General features: G+C 37.5%; 1 protein-coding gene across 3 annotated transcripts in view; it reads right to left on the bottom strand.

The window, feature by feature from the left end:
- CDIN1 (CDAN1 interacting nuclease 1) overlaps positions 1-14,823 on the bottom strand; it is a 203,406-nt gene that overhangs the window by 111,732 nt on the left and 76,851 nt on the right. For all 3 annotated transcript variants that reach the window (XM_059181110.1, XM_059181112.1, XM_059181109.1), the window contains 2 exons: positions 4,240-4,319; positions 3,841-3,890 (listed from right to left, as the gene is read on the bottom strand). In XM_059181110.1, the coding sequence (XP_059037093.1) occupies positions 3,841-3,890; positions 4,240-4,319 (130 nt within the window). The remainder of the gene's footprint in view (positions 1-3,840; positions 3,891-4,239; positions 4,320-14,823) is intronic.

Here is a 14,823-nt window from a genome sequence, read left to right as displayed (position 1 = left end):
GGACACTTGGGCTACTTCCATATCTTGGCTATTGTAAATAATGCTACATAAACATAGGGGTGTAAGTATCCCTTTGAATTAGTGTTTTTGTATTTTGGGGGGTAAAGACTCAGTAGTGTGAACACTGGACCATAGGGTGGTCCTATTTTTAACTTTTTGAGAAACCTCCATACTGTCTTCCACTGCAACAGTTTCATTCCCCCAATGGGGCAAGAGGGTTCCTTTTTCTCCACATCCTCGACAATACCTATTTCTTGTGTTGTGGATTTTAGCCATTCTGACAGATGCGAAATGACATCTCATTGTAGTTTTGATTTGCATTTCCACATGGTTGCCATCTTATTTAATCTTCACCACCACCACATGAAAAGGTACTATTATTAGTCCCATTTTTATAATCACAGAAAGCAAGGTTCAAGAAGGCTAAGGAACTTGCTGAAGGTCCCATGGCTGGTAAATAATTACATCAGGAATAGGACTGGGAATTCTGCTCTATTTTCCAAAAGGATGAGACTGCACAAAGTTTGAAAAGAGCATTATCCTATGCTGGTACTCGATTCTGTCAAAAGCATTTGATATTATTTATCTGATTCCTCATTGGATAATGTCAACCTGGTCGTGTAACTCCTCAGCTTACCAGAGACTCTAATTCTGATCATGCATTCCAAGAGGGCAATTTAAATAAAACAAAATGTATGCATTATTTGTTTAAAAAATTCCTATCTGCCCTTTATCATACAGGTGAATATCATTTAAATCATAATTTGAGAGATGTGGCCACTCATGTCCACCATCAAAATGAGCCCCAAGTCTTCATCATTGTAATTTTTCCTTCTGTTGTCTCCTCCCCTCACCATGCACATGGCTGTGATTATTTAATTTCTAATTGGAAACAGAATAAGGAACAAAAATTTTCAAATCACAAAATTTCATACATTTGTAGAGTCCACTGAAGACATGTGATGAATACGTCTCAACAGTCTCTCATTATTAGGGGCAACCCACATGTTAGAACTAAATTATTTACTTCTAATCCACATAAATGTGCTCTCACTTTTATTGTTGTAAATTATTTACATCTAAAATGTTGAATCATGAAACTGAGGTTACTGATGGTACAGAAATGAAACCCACAGCATTTTAAGCTTCCTGCATCATTATCTCTCCTTGCTACTCTGTTCAGGTCTTTGTGTAATAGCTGTGTCCTAGAGTCACACTTGGGAAAGTTGAGGTGGCTGCTTTCTCACACCTTTTGTGTCAGTGACTCTATTTGTGGAAGGAGGGGTGTGGATGAACATGGCTATGCAGGAAAAAATGTTGTAGACACCAAAAGAAAAAGAAAGCACAATGACAATTTATATACGCTTAGCTGCTGTGCTTTCCATGGTGTCTTATTTGTAAATGACCAATTTCCTTTATTCTACTTATACAAATGTCTACATGTAACATTTTCATAATGGAGTAAAAAGATTTTTGCACCTATTCTATTTACTAAATGTGTACTTTCTTTCTTACAAAATGATGTAATTTACCGACAGTAAGCAATGTAAACATTACTAAATTATCAGAACAACACACAAATAGCATTTTCACTCACATGGAAAACTACTAATTTTTATTCAGTGTGAAATAAAGTAATTCCTGTGGATCCATCTAGAAAACATCTATGCAAGTATATTTACATTATATGAAACTACTACTACCTCAATGCAAAAATAAAATTGGTTCTCTATAAATTTCCCAGCTTGTTTTATTCTGCATGGTAAAAGCAATCACCAATTTGAAATTTGGGAAAGACATACTTCTTGATTATTCTTTGCTGGATATAAACATATATAATATACAAGGTTTGGAACACAAAGCTTATAAAAACAGTAATTTTACTGGCAATAGGCATAATGGAACTGCAAAATTATAATCTAGTCAGTGAATGCAATTTATAGACATACATCATTATCTTTATCAATTGAAATCATGTACTACATTAAATTCTACCGGCAATAACACAGCCAAAAAAGGAAAATGAATGATGGCAAAAATGTAAAGAAAATACTCTGAACAGAATTTATAATGCTCTGTAAGCAGAAAACACTTAGACTTTGTCTATAATAATACCTATTATTGATGTATGGCAGTGACCATGGGGCAAAACTTGTAAATAACCTCACAAGCCATTTTCTTAGCCAGCAATACAGCAATCTAGTTTCCCGTAAGCATCTCAACTATTACTGAAAAATAGCCTCCTGGCATTTACAAAGCAGTTGACTTCATACTTTAGTCCATGCATATATAATTAGATAGTTATATTTAAAATCAATATGCAATCCTTCAAAAGACATTATGCTTTTAAAACCTTAACTTTAAATTGATTTTTAACTATTTTATGTGCTTTAAAATTAACATGTAATTCCGCCCCAGATACTCTGAGATGGTGTTAGTTGTTATACAAATGTGCTAAACTTTATCACTGTAGCAACATGAGGTTGGCACTCCTACAATTTCTAACGCTATCATTAATTTTATACTGAAAATAGAAGCATGGTTTCAATTTGGTTTAATAAAAAGGCAAGCTTATGACAGTGCTATGATTTTATTAATTTAAACTACATTGGGGGGAACAGACTTGAAGGATAAATATGTAAAGGGCTTTAACTTAGGTAGTGAATATTCTTTTAAGAGGGCTCTGCAAAGAGATTATTTTTTCAAAGGTTAACTTTATAAAAAAGAAAATGAGTGAGTTTCCTTACAAAAATTTCACAGACTCTAAGTCTTTGTGAAAACAAGGTGGGATAAACACATACACACACACACATACACACACACACACACACACACACACACATACACACACACACACACATACACACACACACACACACACAGGACTTTCAGCAAAAAAGGCTTTCAACAGAAAGCTTCCAGATTGGTAGCCCTGAGTCTGAAATGGGTCACAGTGCTACCCACACTCACAAAACCTCTATCGGGAAGGCTGTTACAGTATTAAGAAGTGCAAGACTTGTGGACTCAGGTGGAAGATAATTTTCATTAAAAAAATTAATAGTTATTGGCCCTTTAAATAGCATTTTCCACCCAGGATTATCAAATTTCTTAGTATTGCCACAATACTACTAAATGTATGAATGAAGCACATCCTCCTTCATAAAGTAGTGACTGCTCAAATCCTGTTTCAAGAAAGAAGCATTAACTCTTTGGTAATCTCAATGTCTTTAATGAAGAATGACTGGACATCTGTTTTCATAGCCTTAAGTTCAGTCCAGAGGGAAAAATTAGCTTGGTTTCTCTAAAATTGTTTATTAGGGATCCAAATGGCAGTGTGGATTGTAATCAGCACTTAAGCAACAAGAATCTACTGCCCTTTCTGATGTGATGGTCTGCGTGGCATTTTAATCACATCATCCTTGAACTCCAGGCTCTAAATTTATTCTAGGAAACCCAACTGAATTTGTCTCATTTTAAATACAGATTTCTCTCTCTCTCTCTTTTTTTAAAAATGTTCATTGAATTGGTGAGCTACACTCGCAGACAGTAAGTTATGTGCCCAATGACTCTGTACCTTTAAACTCTCTGAAACTCCGGCAGTTTGAGCTAAGCCTGTGCACAGAACGGCCAAGCCGACAGCCTCCCATGGCCCATCTGATTTTCCTTAAGCTGAAGGAAAGGATGGTCTGCAGTGACCCTCCAGCTGACTGAATGTAAAGTAGGAGAGTATGAAATGTGTTTTGTGAAGCAGAACTTTATGTCAGGTTAAAGCTAGACACATTTTCTCCACTGAGTCTGAGCTCGTCAATTGTGCACCTAAAATTTTATGGGAAAGGATACTGTTTGATGCAGTCCACCAGTGGTCCATAACAGCAGTCGTTCACGATGCACTGCAGACAAAACAGAGAAGGGGTCGGGGGTGACTACAAAACAGCTCCTGTAAACTACTGTCCTAAAAGCAGTAATTACTTTTCTTTAGAAAACAAAAACAAAAACAAAAAGCTATCAAAAGGCTGTTAAGATTTAATCACAGAAAACAAAAATCACATGCTTTTGATTCACTATAAAAGCAAGCTATTAAAAAGTGAAATGCTCTTCTCGCAAATATTGCATTGCCATTTATGGTGCACCCTGACCTCAGTGATAGTTTATGATGACAGTAATTAAATGAGGTTTAAAATCCTTTACTCTGCTAGGCAGATAGCACTGCCACCGAAAATAGACAGCTGTGATTAATACCTGATAGACCTGATTTGCTAGAACTCCATCTGGAATCTGAGAAGGGTCCCGTAGCATACTGTTTATAACAGACTTGGAAGCTGTAGAAGAGAAGAGATGAACTGTTAACAGTCAACATACTTTTAGGGCAACAAGAGGAGTGACATATACCTAGATGTACACAAATCACGAAAAGGAAAACATTACCGATACTAATAATTTTTTCCTTTTTTTTTAATCTAAGAGAAGCTTTTAATTAGACCATTTGCCAAGTTTATAAGCCACACTGCCAGCTTTGAAGATGACCTAATTTTTCCAAGGTAAATTAACAAGTACAGACCTAAAGCATATGTCTCTTTGCAGATAAATTAGCTTCGGAAAAGCCTGCTTGGGGAAAAAATATACTGCAAGAACAATCAGAAAAGAGGTATTTACCTTGTGCATTTAAGTATTTTATAACCAAGCATATGTATCTGGAGAGCTTAGTGAAAGCAGGTCAAACTTCAATGACGTTGATAAAAATAACTTTTAGCCAAAAAAGCATCTCTGAATTCTAAACCTTTCTAAAATAATTCTTATCAACTGCCATAAAAAGCTGCATCCATTTCACAGATAAGGAGAGTAGGTAAAGTTGATTAACCAGTGAGGGAATCTTAAGCAAGAAAAAAAAAATTATTTATATATGAATTTTTGTCCCCAAATATGCTTCCTCGTAGCCCATTGTAAATTAAATAGATCTTACCCCAGGAAAACCTATAGAAGCAGAGGTTAGGGGAGGCATCTAATGAAGAATGCTGTATCAGATCACACACTTAGCACAAGGAGGCAAGAGATTCTAGCCTTGCTGTGTTCTGTAGGCATGTGGAAGCCACAGTGACCAGAACTCCTCTTCCTTTGCACGGGAGGAAGACAAGTCTCTCAATTAAAGCTAAGTTTAGTCCTGCCTAGGATTCAATTCTTCCAAGTCCTCCAAGAGAATCATTCTCAAACATTCAGCAAAATGGCTTAAGGTTTATCCACACAAATACAAACTAAAGTACATACTGGATAATTACCTAGTTAACGGAATGAACACAGACACGGATCAACTTCATTCATGTTGAGGTGATTTTTTTTTTTAAGATTATTATGTTCTTTAATCAAGTTCAGTACCATAAGATCACTGACAGATATGATAAATATTAGTAAATACCGTGTAAAGAAATAGGGAAATCACATCTTTTTCACTTAAGCACAGTACTGAATCCACAAAGAAAAAAATGCAGTATACTTACTTTAATTATTTCCTATTAAATTATTATTTAATAATATTAAATTATTATTTAATAGGAAATAATTAAAGTAAATTATTAGAAATAAATTATTTCCTATTCTTTAATTATTTCCTATTCTGCATGAGTATAGCCACACTTAGGTACTTAGCTGTTTGTAACCATGTGTTGGTTCTGCTAGTGTGGAAGCCATATCTGGGATCCCAAAAAGAACATCATTGTGAGAGAAATACTTTCCAGGCCTAGGTCTACAATCAACTTTGCAACCAGGGCAAATTTATGGAAGATGGCACCTCTCAGATTCACTACCTTCTTCTGTAGAAAATGACAATATTATCTGAGCTGACTACCTATAACGGTTCTTGTGTGAATCTCTACAGAAAACAGCTACAATGGCTATTTTGTTGTTGATTTTGTTAAAGTTTAAGTAATAGTAAGAACCAAACTATAAGATAACTCACTGCAAATCACAGATCAAAGGCTTTTTTTTTTTTTTTTAAAGATTTTAAGTACTCTCTAAACCCAGTGTGGGGCTCAAATTCATGACCCTGAGATCAAGAGTTGCACACTCTGCTGACTGAGCCAGCCAGGCACTCCCAGAGGCTCTTTGTTTATTTTATTTTTTTTTTATGATTTTATTTTATTTGAAAGAGAAAGAGAGAGAGCACAGAGGGAGAAGACTCCCCATTGAGCAGAGAGCCTGATGCATTGGGCTTGATCCCAGGACCCTGAGATCATGACCTGAGCTGAAGGCAGATGCTCAACTTACTGAGAATTACCCACGTGCCCCCAACCCAAAGGCTCTTTTTAAAATAGAGGAAGGACAATACTCTAGAACGTAGGAAGATGAGATCTCTTATTTTGTGAGGAAAGAAAAAGAAATATTACAGAAAAAAGAAATGAATGACATCTTAATTTTCCTCACAATATAAATTTTTGAATACTGTGTTTCAGAATTAAGAATCATAGCCAACACACTTTTTAAAAAAATAATCTGAATATATTGAATAGAACACTATTCAAATCAGAGAAGCTTGTGAGAACAAGTCAATCACTTAAAACGGAAGAGTAAAAACTATATATTGAATCCACATTCATTTTTAAACTCAACAAAATATTTTTTCCTTTCTTGCAACCTGCCATTTTTTAGAGCAAAAAAATGATAATAAATAGGGATTTGTGGCCTTGGCTACAGACCCAGGATGTGCAAGCCTCTGTTTGTGGATTTTAGGACTTCGGCTTCACAAAAGTATTCTGTGTCTCAGATCAAGCCAGAGTGCAAACTTAATTTTACACACATATTCTGAAGCTAAAAGCTGCCAAAGGGATGAACAGTATCAACCAGGTAAGGAAAGACAGCTGGACAATCTTGGGATGGCTAGGAATAAGGAGGGCTCAAGAAAGCTGGTATCTTTCATAAGTAAGATGTCTCTTCGCCAGCTACTACCTATAGCCAACTTGCATCCATCTTTTTTGACCATATGTGGAGAGGAGACTTATTCTCCCTAACCTTTGCTAGAGGCAGTCCATCCTTTTGATTTCAGGGTTTACGTAACTCTTACACTGCTTCAACTGTTGGAATGTCAACTTTTTACCAAGCAGGAATGCACCAGTCACTTGGAGCTGCGTGCACAAGGATGGGGAGAACTGGTCCCTGTTAAAGCATGTTATGGAGGAGAGGCAATAGGCAATGCCCGGACCTAAGCATAATGCCTATGATTACGATCTGCTTTCTGTGAAATATTTCAAGAGCCTAAAGTAATAAAATCCATGCCCCTGCCACTCTAACTTAATGTCTGTATCTTCAATTAAATTTACTTTAGATAGTCTAATATTAATTTGTGTAAACTTTTTAAATCAGTCTTGCTAGAGGTTGGTTCATTTTACTAGTATTTTTAAGGAATTAAATTTTGGTTTTGTTTTTCTCTACTGCTTCATTCCTTCCAATTTCATTTAATTTATCCTTTTGTCATCATTTCTGGTTTTCCACTTCGAGTTTGTCGTACTATTCTTTTATAAACTTCCTATCTTTATTACTTAAATTTTCAATCGTTTATTTCAACATATACTTTTCAAGGCTATAATTTTTCCTCTAAATTCTGCTTTAGCTATATGCCACAAGTGTTCTCATTTACTTATAAATATTTTATAGTTTCCATTATGATTTAATCTTTGATCCATAAATTATTTAAAAACTTATTTCAAATTTTTAATTTGATCATATTGGTCAAAGTGTGGGATGCTTATATTAATTTGAGGGTATCTATTTGACTTTCATTGGTGTGTTCATATGCAATCAACTTTTATAAATATTTTACATGTCTTAAAACTACTAAATCTCCTATTTTTGAGGTACGGGATTCAGGTACGTCTATTAGATTAAGACTTTTAATTGGATTATTAAAATATTCTATTTTCTTTTTTTTAAAGATTTATTTATTTGACAGAGAGAAAGAAAGCAAGAGAGAGAGGGAGGGAAGGGGTAGAGGAAAAGGGAAATTCTCAAGCAGATGCCCCACTGAGCATGGAGCCTGACATTGGGCTTGATCTCATGACCCTGAGATCATGACCTGAGCCAAAATCAAGAGTTGGATGCCCAATCGACAGAGCCACCCAGGTGCCTCAAATCTTCTGTATTCTTATTAATTTTTAATTAATTTTAAATGAACCCATATCCAATCTAATCATATCTCCTTTGTAACTCTGAGCACAGTTGACCCTTTATAACATGGGGGGTTAGGGGCACCAATCCCCTGGGTGGTCAACAATACCCTAAAATTTAGCCACTAACAGCCTTCTGTTGACAGGAAGCCTTATTGATAACATAAACAGTCAATTAACACATATTTTATATGTTATATGTTAATATATACTATATTCTTATAATAAAGCTAAGGAAAAGAAAATGTTATTAAGAAAATCATAAGGAAGAGAAAATACTGTCCTGTGTTTATAAAAATAGTACTGTACTGTATGTGTATGTATAAAAAAAATCCACATGTAAGTGGATCCATGCAGTTTAAACCCATGTTGTTCAAGGGCAAGCTACCCAAGAAATTTAGAATGCCCTCCCTCTAATCAGGAAATCCCCTCTTTCCCATCAGCCTCCATGTTATTCTGTCTATTATTTTTGTTCAACCACCCTGTTTGTAAACATAATTTCTTAGTTTCTATGATGGTTAATTTTATGTCAACTTGGCTGGGCCACAAGGTACCCAAACTTTTGACCAAACATTGTTCTAGATACATCTGTGAGGGTGTTTCTGGATAAGATTCACATATGAATTGGAGTAAGATAGATGGCCCTCACAAATGGGTCTCATTTAATCAGATGAAGGTCTGACTAGAACATTAAATACTGAATAGAAGACTAGTTTCCCTGCTTGACTGCCTTCAATCTGGGATATCCTCTGGACTCAGACTAAAATATTGGCTCCTCCTGGATCTCAAGCCTGTAGACCTTTGGACTGGACCTATATCACTGGCTCTTCTGAGTCTCTAGCTTGCCCACTGTAGCTGTTGGGACTTTCAACCTCTAAAATCATGTGAGCCTTTTCCTTATAATAAATCTCTCCCTCTCCATACACACACATGCACACACACACACCTGGCTTTGCACTCGAATATAGTACCTATTCTTTAAAATGTTCAATAGTTATTTAGATTTATGAACATGTTTGCCAATTTCCTCCTTCAGTACTGCTTTCTGAATTCTGTTCTCCACTTTTAGATTCATTATCCTTGTTAATAAAGCACCTATGTATTAGTACTTTCAGATGGGACCACTGAGTAGTAAAATGTCTTAGTCTTGTCTTGCCTGAAAATAACTTAGTTCTCACTTTTGAATGATAATAAAGCTGGGTATAGAATTATAAGCTACGAGTCCTTTTATTTCAACCATTTGAAGATAAGATTCCACTGTTTCTTGATATCTGTTATTGATAAGAACTCTACTGTCAATCTAATAACAATCCCTATAGAAATAATTTGTCATTTAAACGAGATAAATTTATCTCATTTATCTCTGGTTCCTTTTAGAGTTTTCTTCAATATTCAATAGTTTCAACACTAGCCTGCCTGGTTAGCTGCTTTATGAACCTAAGGATATATGCCTTTAACCAGTTTGAAAAGTTTTCACCCACCATAGCCTTGGCCTCCATTCTCTTCTTCAGGCACTCTTATATTAGACATCTATTAGAAGGCCTCATTACTATCCCCTATATCACATACTGCTATAAAGTATTTATATTTCCTCTCTATTCATCTCTTGTGTTATATACTAAAGGTGCTTTCCTTAGAGCCATCCTAAAATTCACTTTTTTTAAAAAAATTATTTATTTATTTATTTGGCAGGCAGAGAGAGATGAGGAAGCAGGCTCCCCACTGAGCAGAGAGCCCAATGCAGGGCTCAATCCCAGAACCCTGAGATCATGACCTGAGCTGAAGGCAGAGGCTTAACCTACTGAGCCACCCAGGCGCCCCCACTAACTTTTGTTTTAATCTAATTCTTCTGACACTTCACTCATCTAATGAATTTTTTTTTTTTCAAGATTTATTTACTTATTTCAGAGAGAAAGTGAGAGAGCATGCACACAAGCAGAAGGGGCAGAGGAAGAGCAAGAGAGAGGACCTCAAGTGGAGTCCATGCTGGGCATGGAACCTGAAGACTGCACCACCCAGGCACCCTCATCTAATGAGCTTTTAACTTCAATCATAATTATATCATTTTTAAATTTTATTGTCTTTCTCAAATCTGTCTGCTCTTTTTTTAATATTCTATTATTTCACTTATCCTCATTTATTAGATCAGCACATATAATTTTTATGTTTTAAAATATCATCATTTAACTTCTATTATATTCATTTTCTCATTTCCAATTCATGCGATGCAATTTCTCTATCTATGTGCCTACCTGCCTATGTACTCATCTTCCATCTGATGGTGGTTTTCTCACTTGGTTGGTAAATTTTTTACTGTGAACTTAATTTCAGCAAGAATTATTTGACCTGCACTGTGGAAATAACCATGACAGATAAGTTTTCATGTTCTCTTTTGCAGAGACCAGTTTTATTGTTAATTTCTTAATGTGGGTTTCCGGCAGTATAAATAAGAGTGCAAATTTGGACTCAGATCCACAAATGGTGCTGGTCTATTTCTAGTTTCTGTCTCCAAATACCCCACAACTCAAGACCATATACAGGAAGCAAGCTTCCTTGCCATTTTCTCCAGGAAGTGGAGTTTTCCCAGTCCTCTTCTCATGGTTTGGGCTATATGTGGAGGCTCACCTCCATCACCCGGTTGCCTGTCCTTCCCTTCAGGAAGTTAAAAATCCTGGCCCCAACTCTTCATGTCCATATCTAAAGCTAAAAACCCTTGTGGATCTACAAAGTGAGAGCCCTTGTTTACCAATCTAACCATACATTCTCTCTTCATTCCTTGCCCCCAGAGACTGAATTCTTTTGTTTAACATTGGTTTTGTATTTTAAAAGATTTTTATTTTTTTCTTTTTTCTATCATTTCTGTATTTTTGTTGTGGAAACACAGACCATCAATAAAAAGCTCATTCTGCTATGTTGCTGAAATTTTTGGAAACCTTTTAGTTAGAAATTCAAGAGAAAGCTTGTTTCCTTGGTTAATTTTTGTGGAGTTCAAGTTATTTAAATATATCAAGAGAAGGTCCTTCTAAGAAACTGGAGCCACAAACAATAGAGAGAAGGGCACGTGGCCAAAAACAGGTGGGTTGTAAAATGGGGCCAAAGTCCTCTCTTCTGCATAGGGTCTGTCTGGGCCAGCAAATGGGAGAAGCATCACTGGTGGCTAGGAAATGAATTGCTACCCTGAATCCTCCAAAGACTGCTGCTGCGTCACAGGCTGAGACACTGTGCTAATCAAGCTTAGCAAGTTTCTGTGGGTTTGAGAATCAGTTCTATTAAATTCTCAAATATAAACTCATTGTTTTTTTTGGAAGGGGGAGGCTTACACAATAACTTCTTAACACGCTCATGATTTGGCAGTTTAGGCTAGGTTCAGGGAGATAGCCTGTCTTTGCGTGACATTACCTGGAGTGGATTACCTGAGTGCTGGAGGGCTCACTTTCATCATGACTCACTTACATTTCTGGCAAATCTGCGCTTGCTTCCACCCCAGCAGAAACAGTGGGTAAAGGACCCTGATTCCTTTCCAGGAGGGCCTCTCCAAGGTCTGCGTGAACTTCCCCTTGAGAGGGGTTCCAAGAACAAATACCCCAAAGAACCAGGAAGCACTTTACAGTTCCTTATGACCTGTACGTCACTCAAGACCATGTTTATTTACATCTCCCTCAAAAGAGGATAAACGTGCCTTCTAAAGGAAAGGTGAACTTGGAAAGCTATGCTGTCCAATACTTTCAAAGGGAGAGGCAGCATGGAGCAGAGGTACGAGCTGAGCCTAGAATCAGGCAGACTTGGTTTGAGGCCTGGCTCTTCCACCCACTAGCTCTGTCATCTCAACAAGCTAATTCATGTCTGTGACACTCAGTCCCCTCCTCTGTCAAAGAGCAGAACACTGGTACTTACTTGGCAAGGCTGTTGTGAAGATGAAATAAAATAACCCAGGAAGAGCATTTAACATGCTGTTTCTTTCAGACTTGGGCAGCTGAAGTTGTTCCCTTGTTGCTCTGGTTGTCCTTAGAGCACAGTGTGCATCATCCATACATGTATCATTTATTACCTTCTCTTGTCAAGAGGGTAAAAGAAGAAGGACTCCGTGAGAAGTATGCAATTGCCACAGCCGTGGGGAAACAGCCAGAAGGGAATCTGACAATGCCAGATTCTCCCTTCCTACCTGCCACCCTTGCCACGCCCTCCGTGGCAGTCAGCATACAATGCATCATGCCCTCTGTTCCCTGGGAAGAACCTGGGAGAGGTCCTTTACCCATTCGTGTGTATTAGCATACTGGTATTACTCGTGGTGGGGGAGGGATGGGGTGGGGTGGTGGGGGATGGTTGGTGGTTTGGGGATTGTATTTTAAATCTTGTCTATAACCATATAAAGGGGGGATTTCCCTTATCTCAAGCACTAGCAATCAAGCAAGTAGAGAACTGCCCCCAAATCACTTTCACACCCATTTCTATGACTCTTCCTTTCTTTGATGTAAGCTCAAATAAGTAGCCAGCTACTGCTGAAAGGAATTGGGGCAAATAAGCAGCTGGATCCTCTAGGCTGTTTAAGGTAACTGGAAATCCTGCCTTGCTGCAGAGAGTGCCTTTTGACAAGGTTATACCCAAACTGAAACAAAGACTAGACCATATCTAGTAGGGACCCCTCACCCAAGGTCACAAAAAGGCTTAAACACAACAGGAGACCCAGCATGGGGCTGCCTGTGTATGGGATGGAGCAATCAGGAGAGAAAAAGGAATGAAGTGAGAGATGGACAGTATTGGGATAAAGACAAGATGGACCATTCGGAGGGAAATACATACTCAGACAGACGGTGGTGTTAGAACCTAGTTCTCCCTCCAAGAACAAAAAACAGTCTGTGCAGGTGAACAGCTGGCGGGGGAAGGCAGCTGCTTCCAAAGCACACCAAGAGTCTTCTTGCCTTTTCATGTGGCTCCTGCAGAGCCTGAGCTCCAGCTAAGCCCAAAGTACCCGCTAGAATTTAATCTTCCCTTCAAACGCTGGTTTAACGCCTTTGGACATCAAGGTCAGAAAGGTCCCAAGTTACATCTCCACAGGAGCTGACCTTCCAATGTCTTTTCCGGACATTTTCAATATCTCCAGTGGCCTACAGGAGCTTACTTACTTTTGCAGTTGGAACTATTTCTCAAAGATTCCAGGCAGCCCACTAGCTATCCCACTGCACAGGAGTGATCTCTAAAGCAGTATGAAACCGTCTGACAATCTAAATAAGCAGTATCTTTTAACATGAGGGAATCTTACAGGGGCAAATTAAATTCTCCTCTCTAACTGGCACATAATCGTGTAAGAAATAACTTCAACTGCAGTAAACACAGAAAAAAAGTATCATCTAAGGACAAGAGGAAGAGGTCTCCCAAGCATGGGTATTCACACTGATCAGACGGTGTCAAGGCAATCTGTAGCTCTAGAGCCACTATACACCATCAACTCTTATTCCACAAACACACTCTCAACAGATATTTATTAAACACCTGGTTAATGCCAGGAATATACTTAATCCCATCCTCCTGCCCCGCCACCCCCAATTCCATCCTCCAAGCCTGGAAGGTTCTTTCTTAACTCTCTCTCAGCCAAAACTTCAAAGCCCAGTTCGAGTCCCATCTCCTCCAACATAGAATTTCCCCTATGTTTCCAATCCATTTGCTCTCCCCTTCTTCCTACTGGGGGGAGAACTCATATTGTCTACCAGTCATTTGGCACTTGATTAAATATTACTTTGTCATCTGCTGACACAAAATTGATCCAGATGCCAAGATGCGAAACCATGACCTACTTAAAAAAAAAAAAAAAATGTGAAAAAAAGGGAACATTCAGCACAATATTTTAAAAATGAGGTCTTATTTCCTCAATGTTATCTTTAAATATATGGGGACTTTTCCATGTAGGATTAGGCTCACCCTGTGGTTACCCCAAGAAGATAAGAGATAATTCTTACAAGTTTATTATCAGTTCCAAAGCTAGAAGGTTTCAGATTTCAAGCTTCGCTTTCAGTGGTCCTCTGCTTATTTGGTCTATATAAACTTTGCTTAACCATTTCTTTCACTATAGGCCACTGAAGGAGATTTTTTAGACATTTTTTCCTAATGTCCCCGCACGAAATTTTAATGCCACAGGTCTACTATATGTCTGCTAATGCAACATCACCCCTTCTGAGAACGGTTCCTGTAGAGGACTAAGGAACTGTTTGTGTCAGGATATTTGGCAAGCTGCTTACCAGTAGACATATTTCTCTGTTATCACATCAAGGTTGCTCTGCACAAAATAGTTACTTAACAAATAGATGAATGAGTTACTAATAAGCTACTCAAAATCCAAGTCCTGCTTGTATTCCCCACTGTTATCTCAATATTTAGGTAGTCAAATAGATTTGACTTAATTTGAACTTTTCTCATCATAGATGACTATGTCTTTAAAAATACAAAAACATATATTGTTTTCACAAAGTGAAGACTAAGAGGATGTAGGACACAATGAGTCTTTAAATGTTGACATCTAATGCCACATCTCCCAAAGAGGGGAGTACTTAATGTGGGCATAGGCACATGAAGTGATTTTCTGAGCACACAAAACATTTTTTAGCCGTTATGTATTATTTTTTATAAGTACTTTCTACTTATGGGAGGAAATTCCAGTTTATAGTGTAAGGTGAAGATA

This window comes from Mustela lutreola, chromosome 7 (assembly GCF_030435805.1).
Source record: "Mustela lutreola isolate mMusLut2 chromosome 7, mMusLut2.pri, whole genome shotgun sequence".
Taxonomy (NCBI): Eukaryota; Metazoa; Chordata; class Mammalia; order Carnivora; family Mustelidae; genus Mustela; species Mustela lutreola.
Note: the sequence above shows the minus strand (reverse complement) of the source record. Positions and strands in the feature narration are given on the sequence as shown.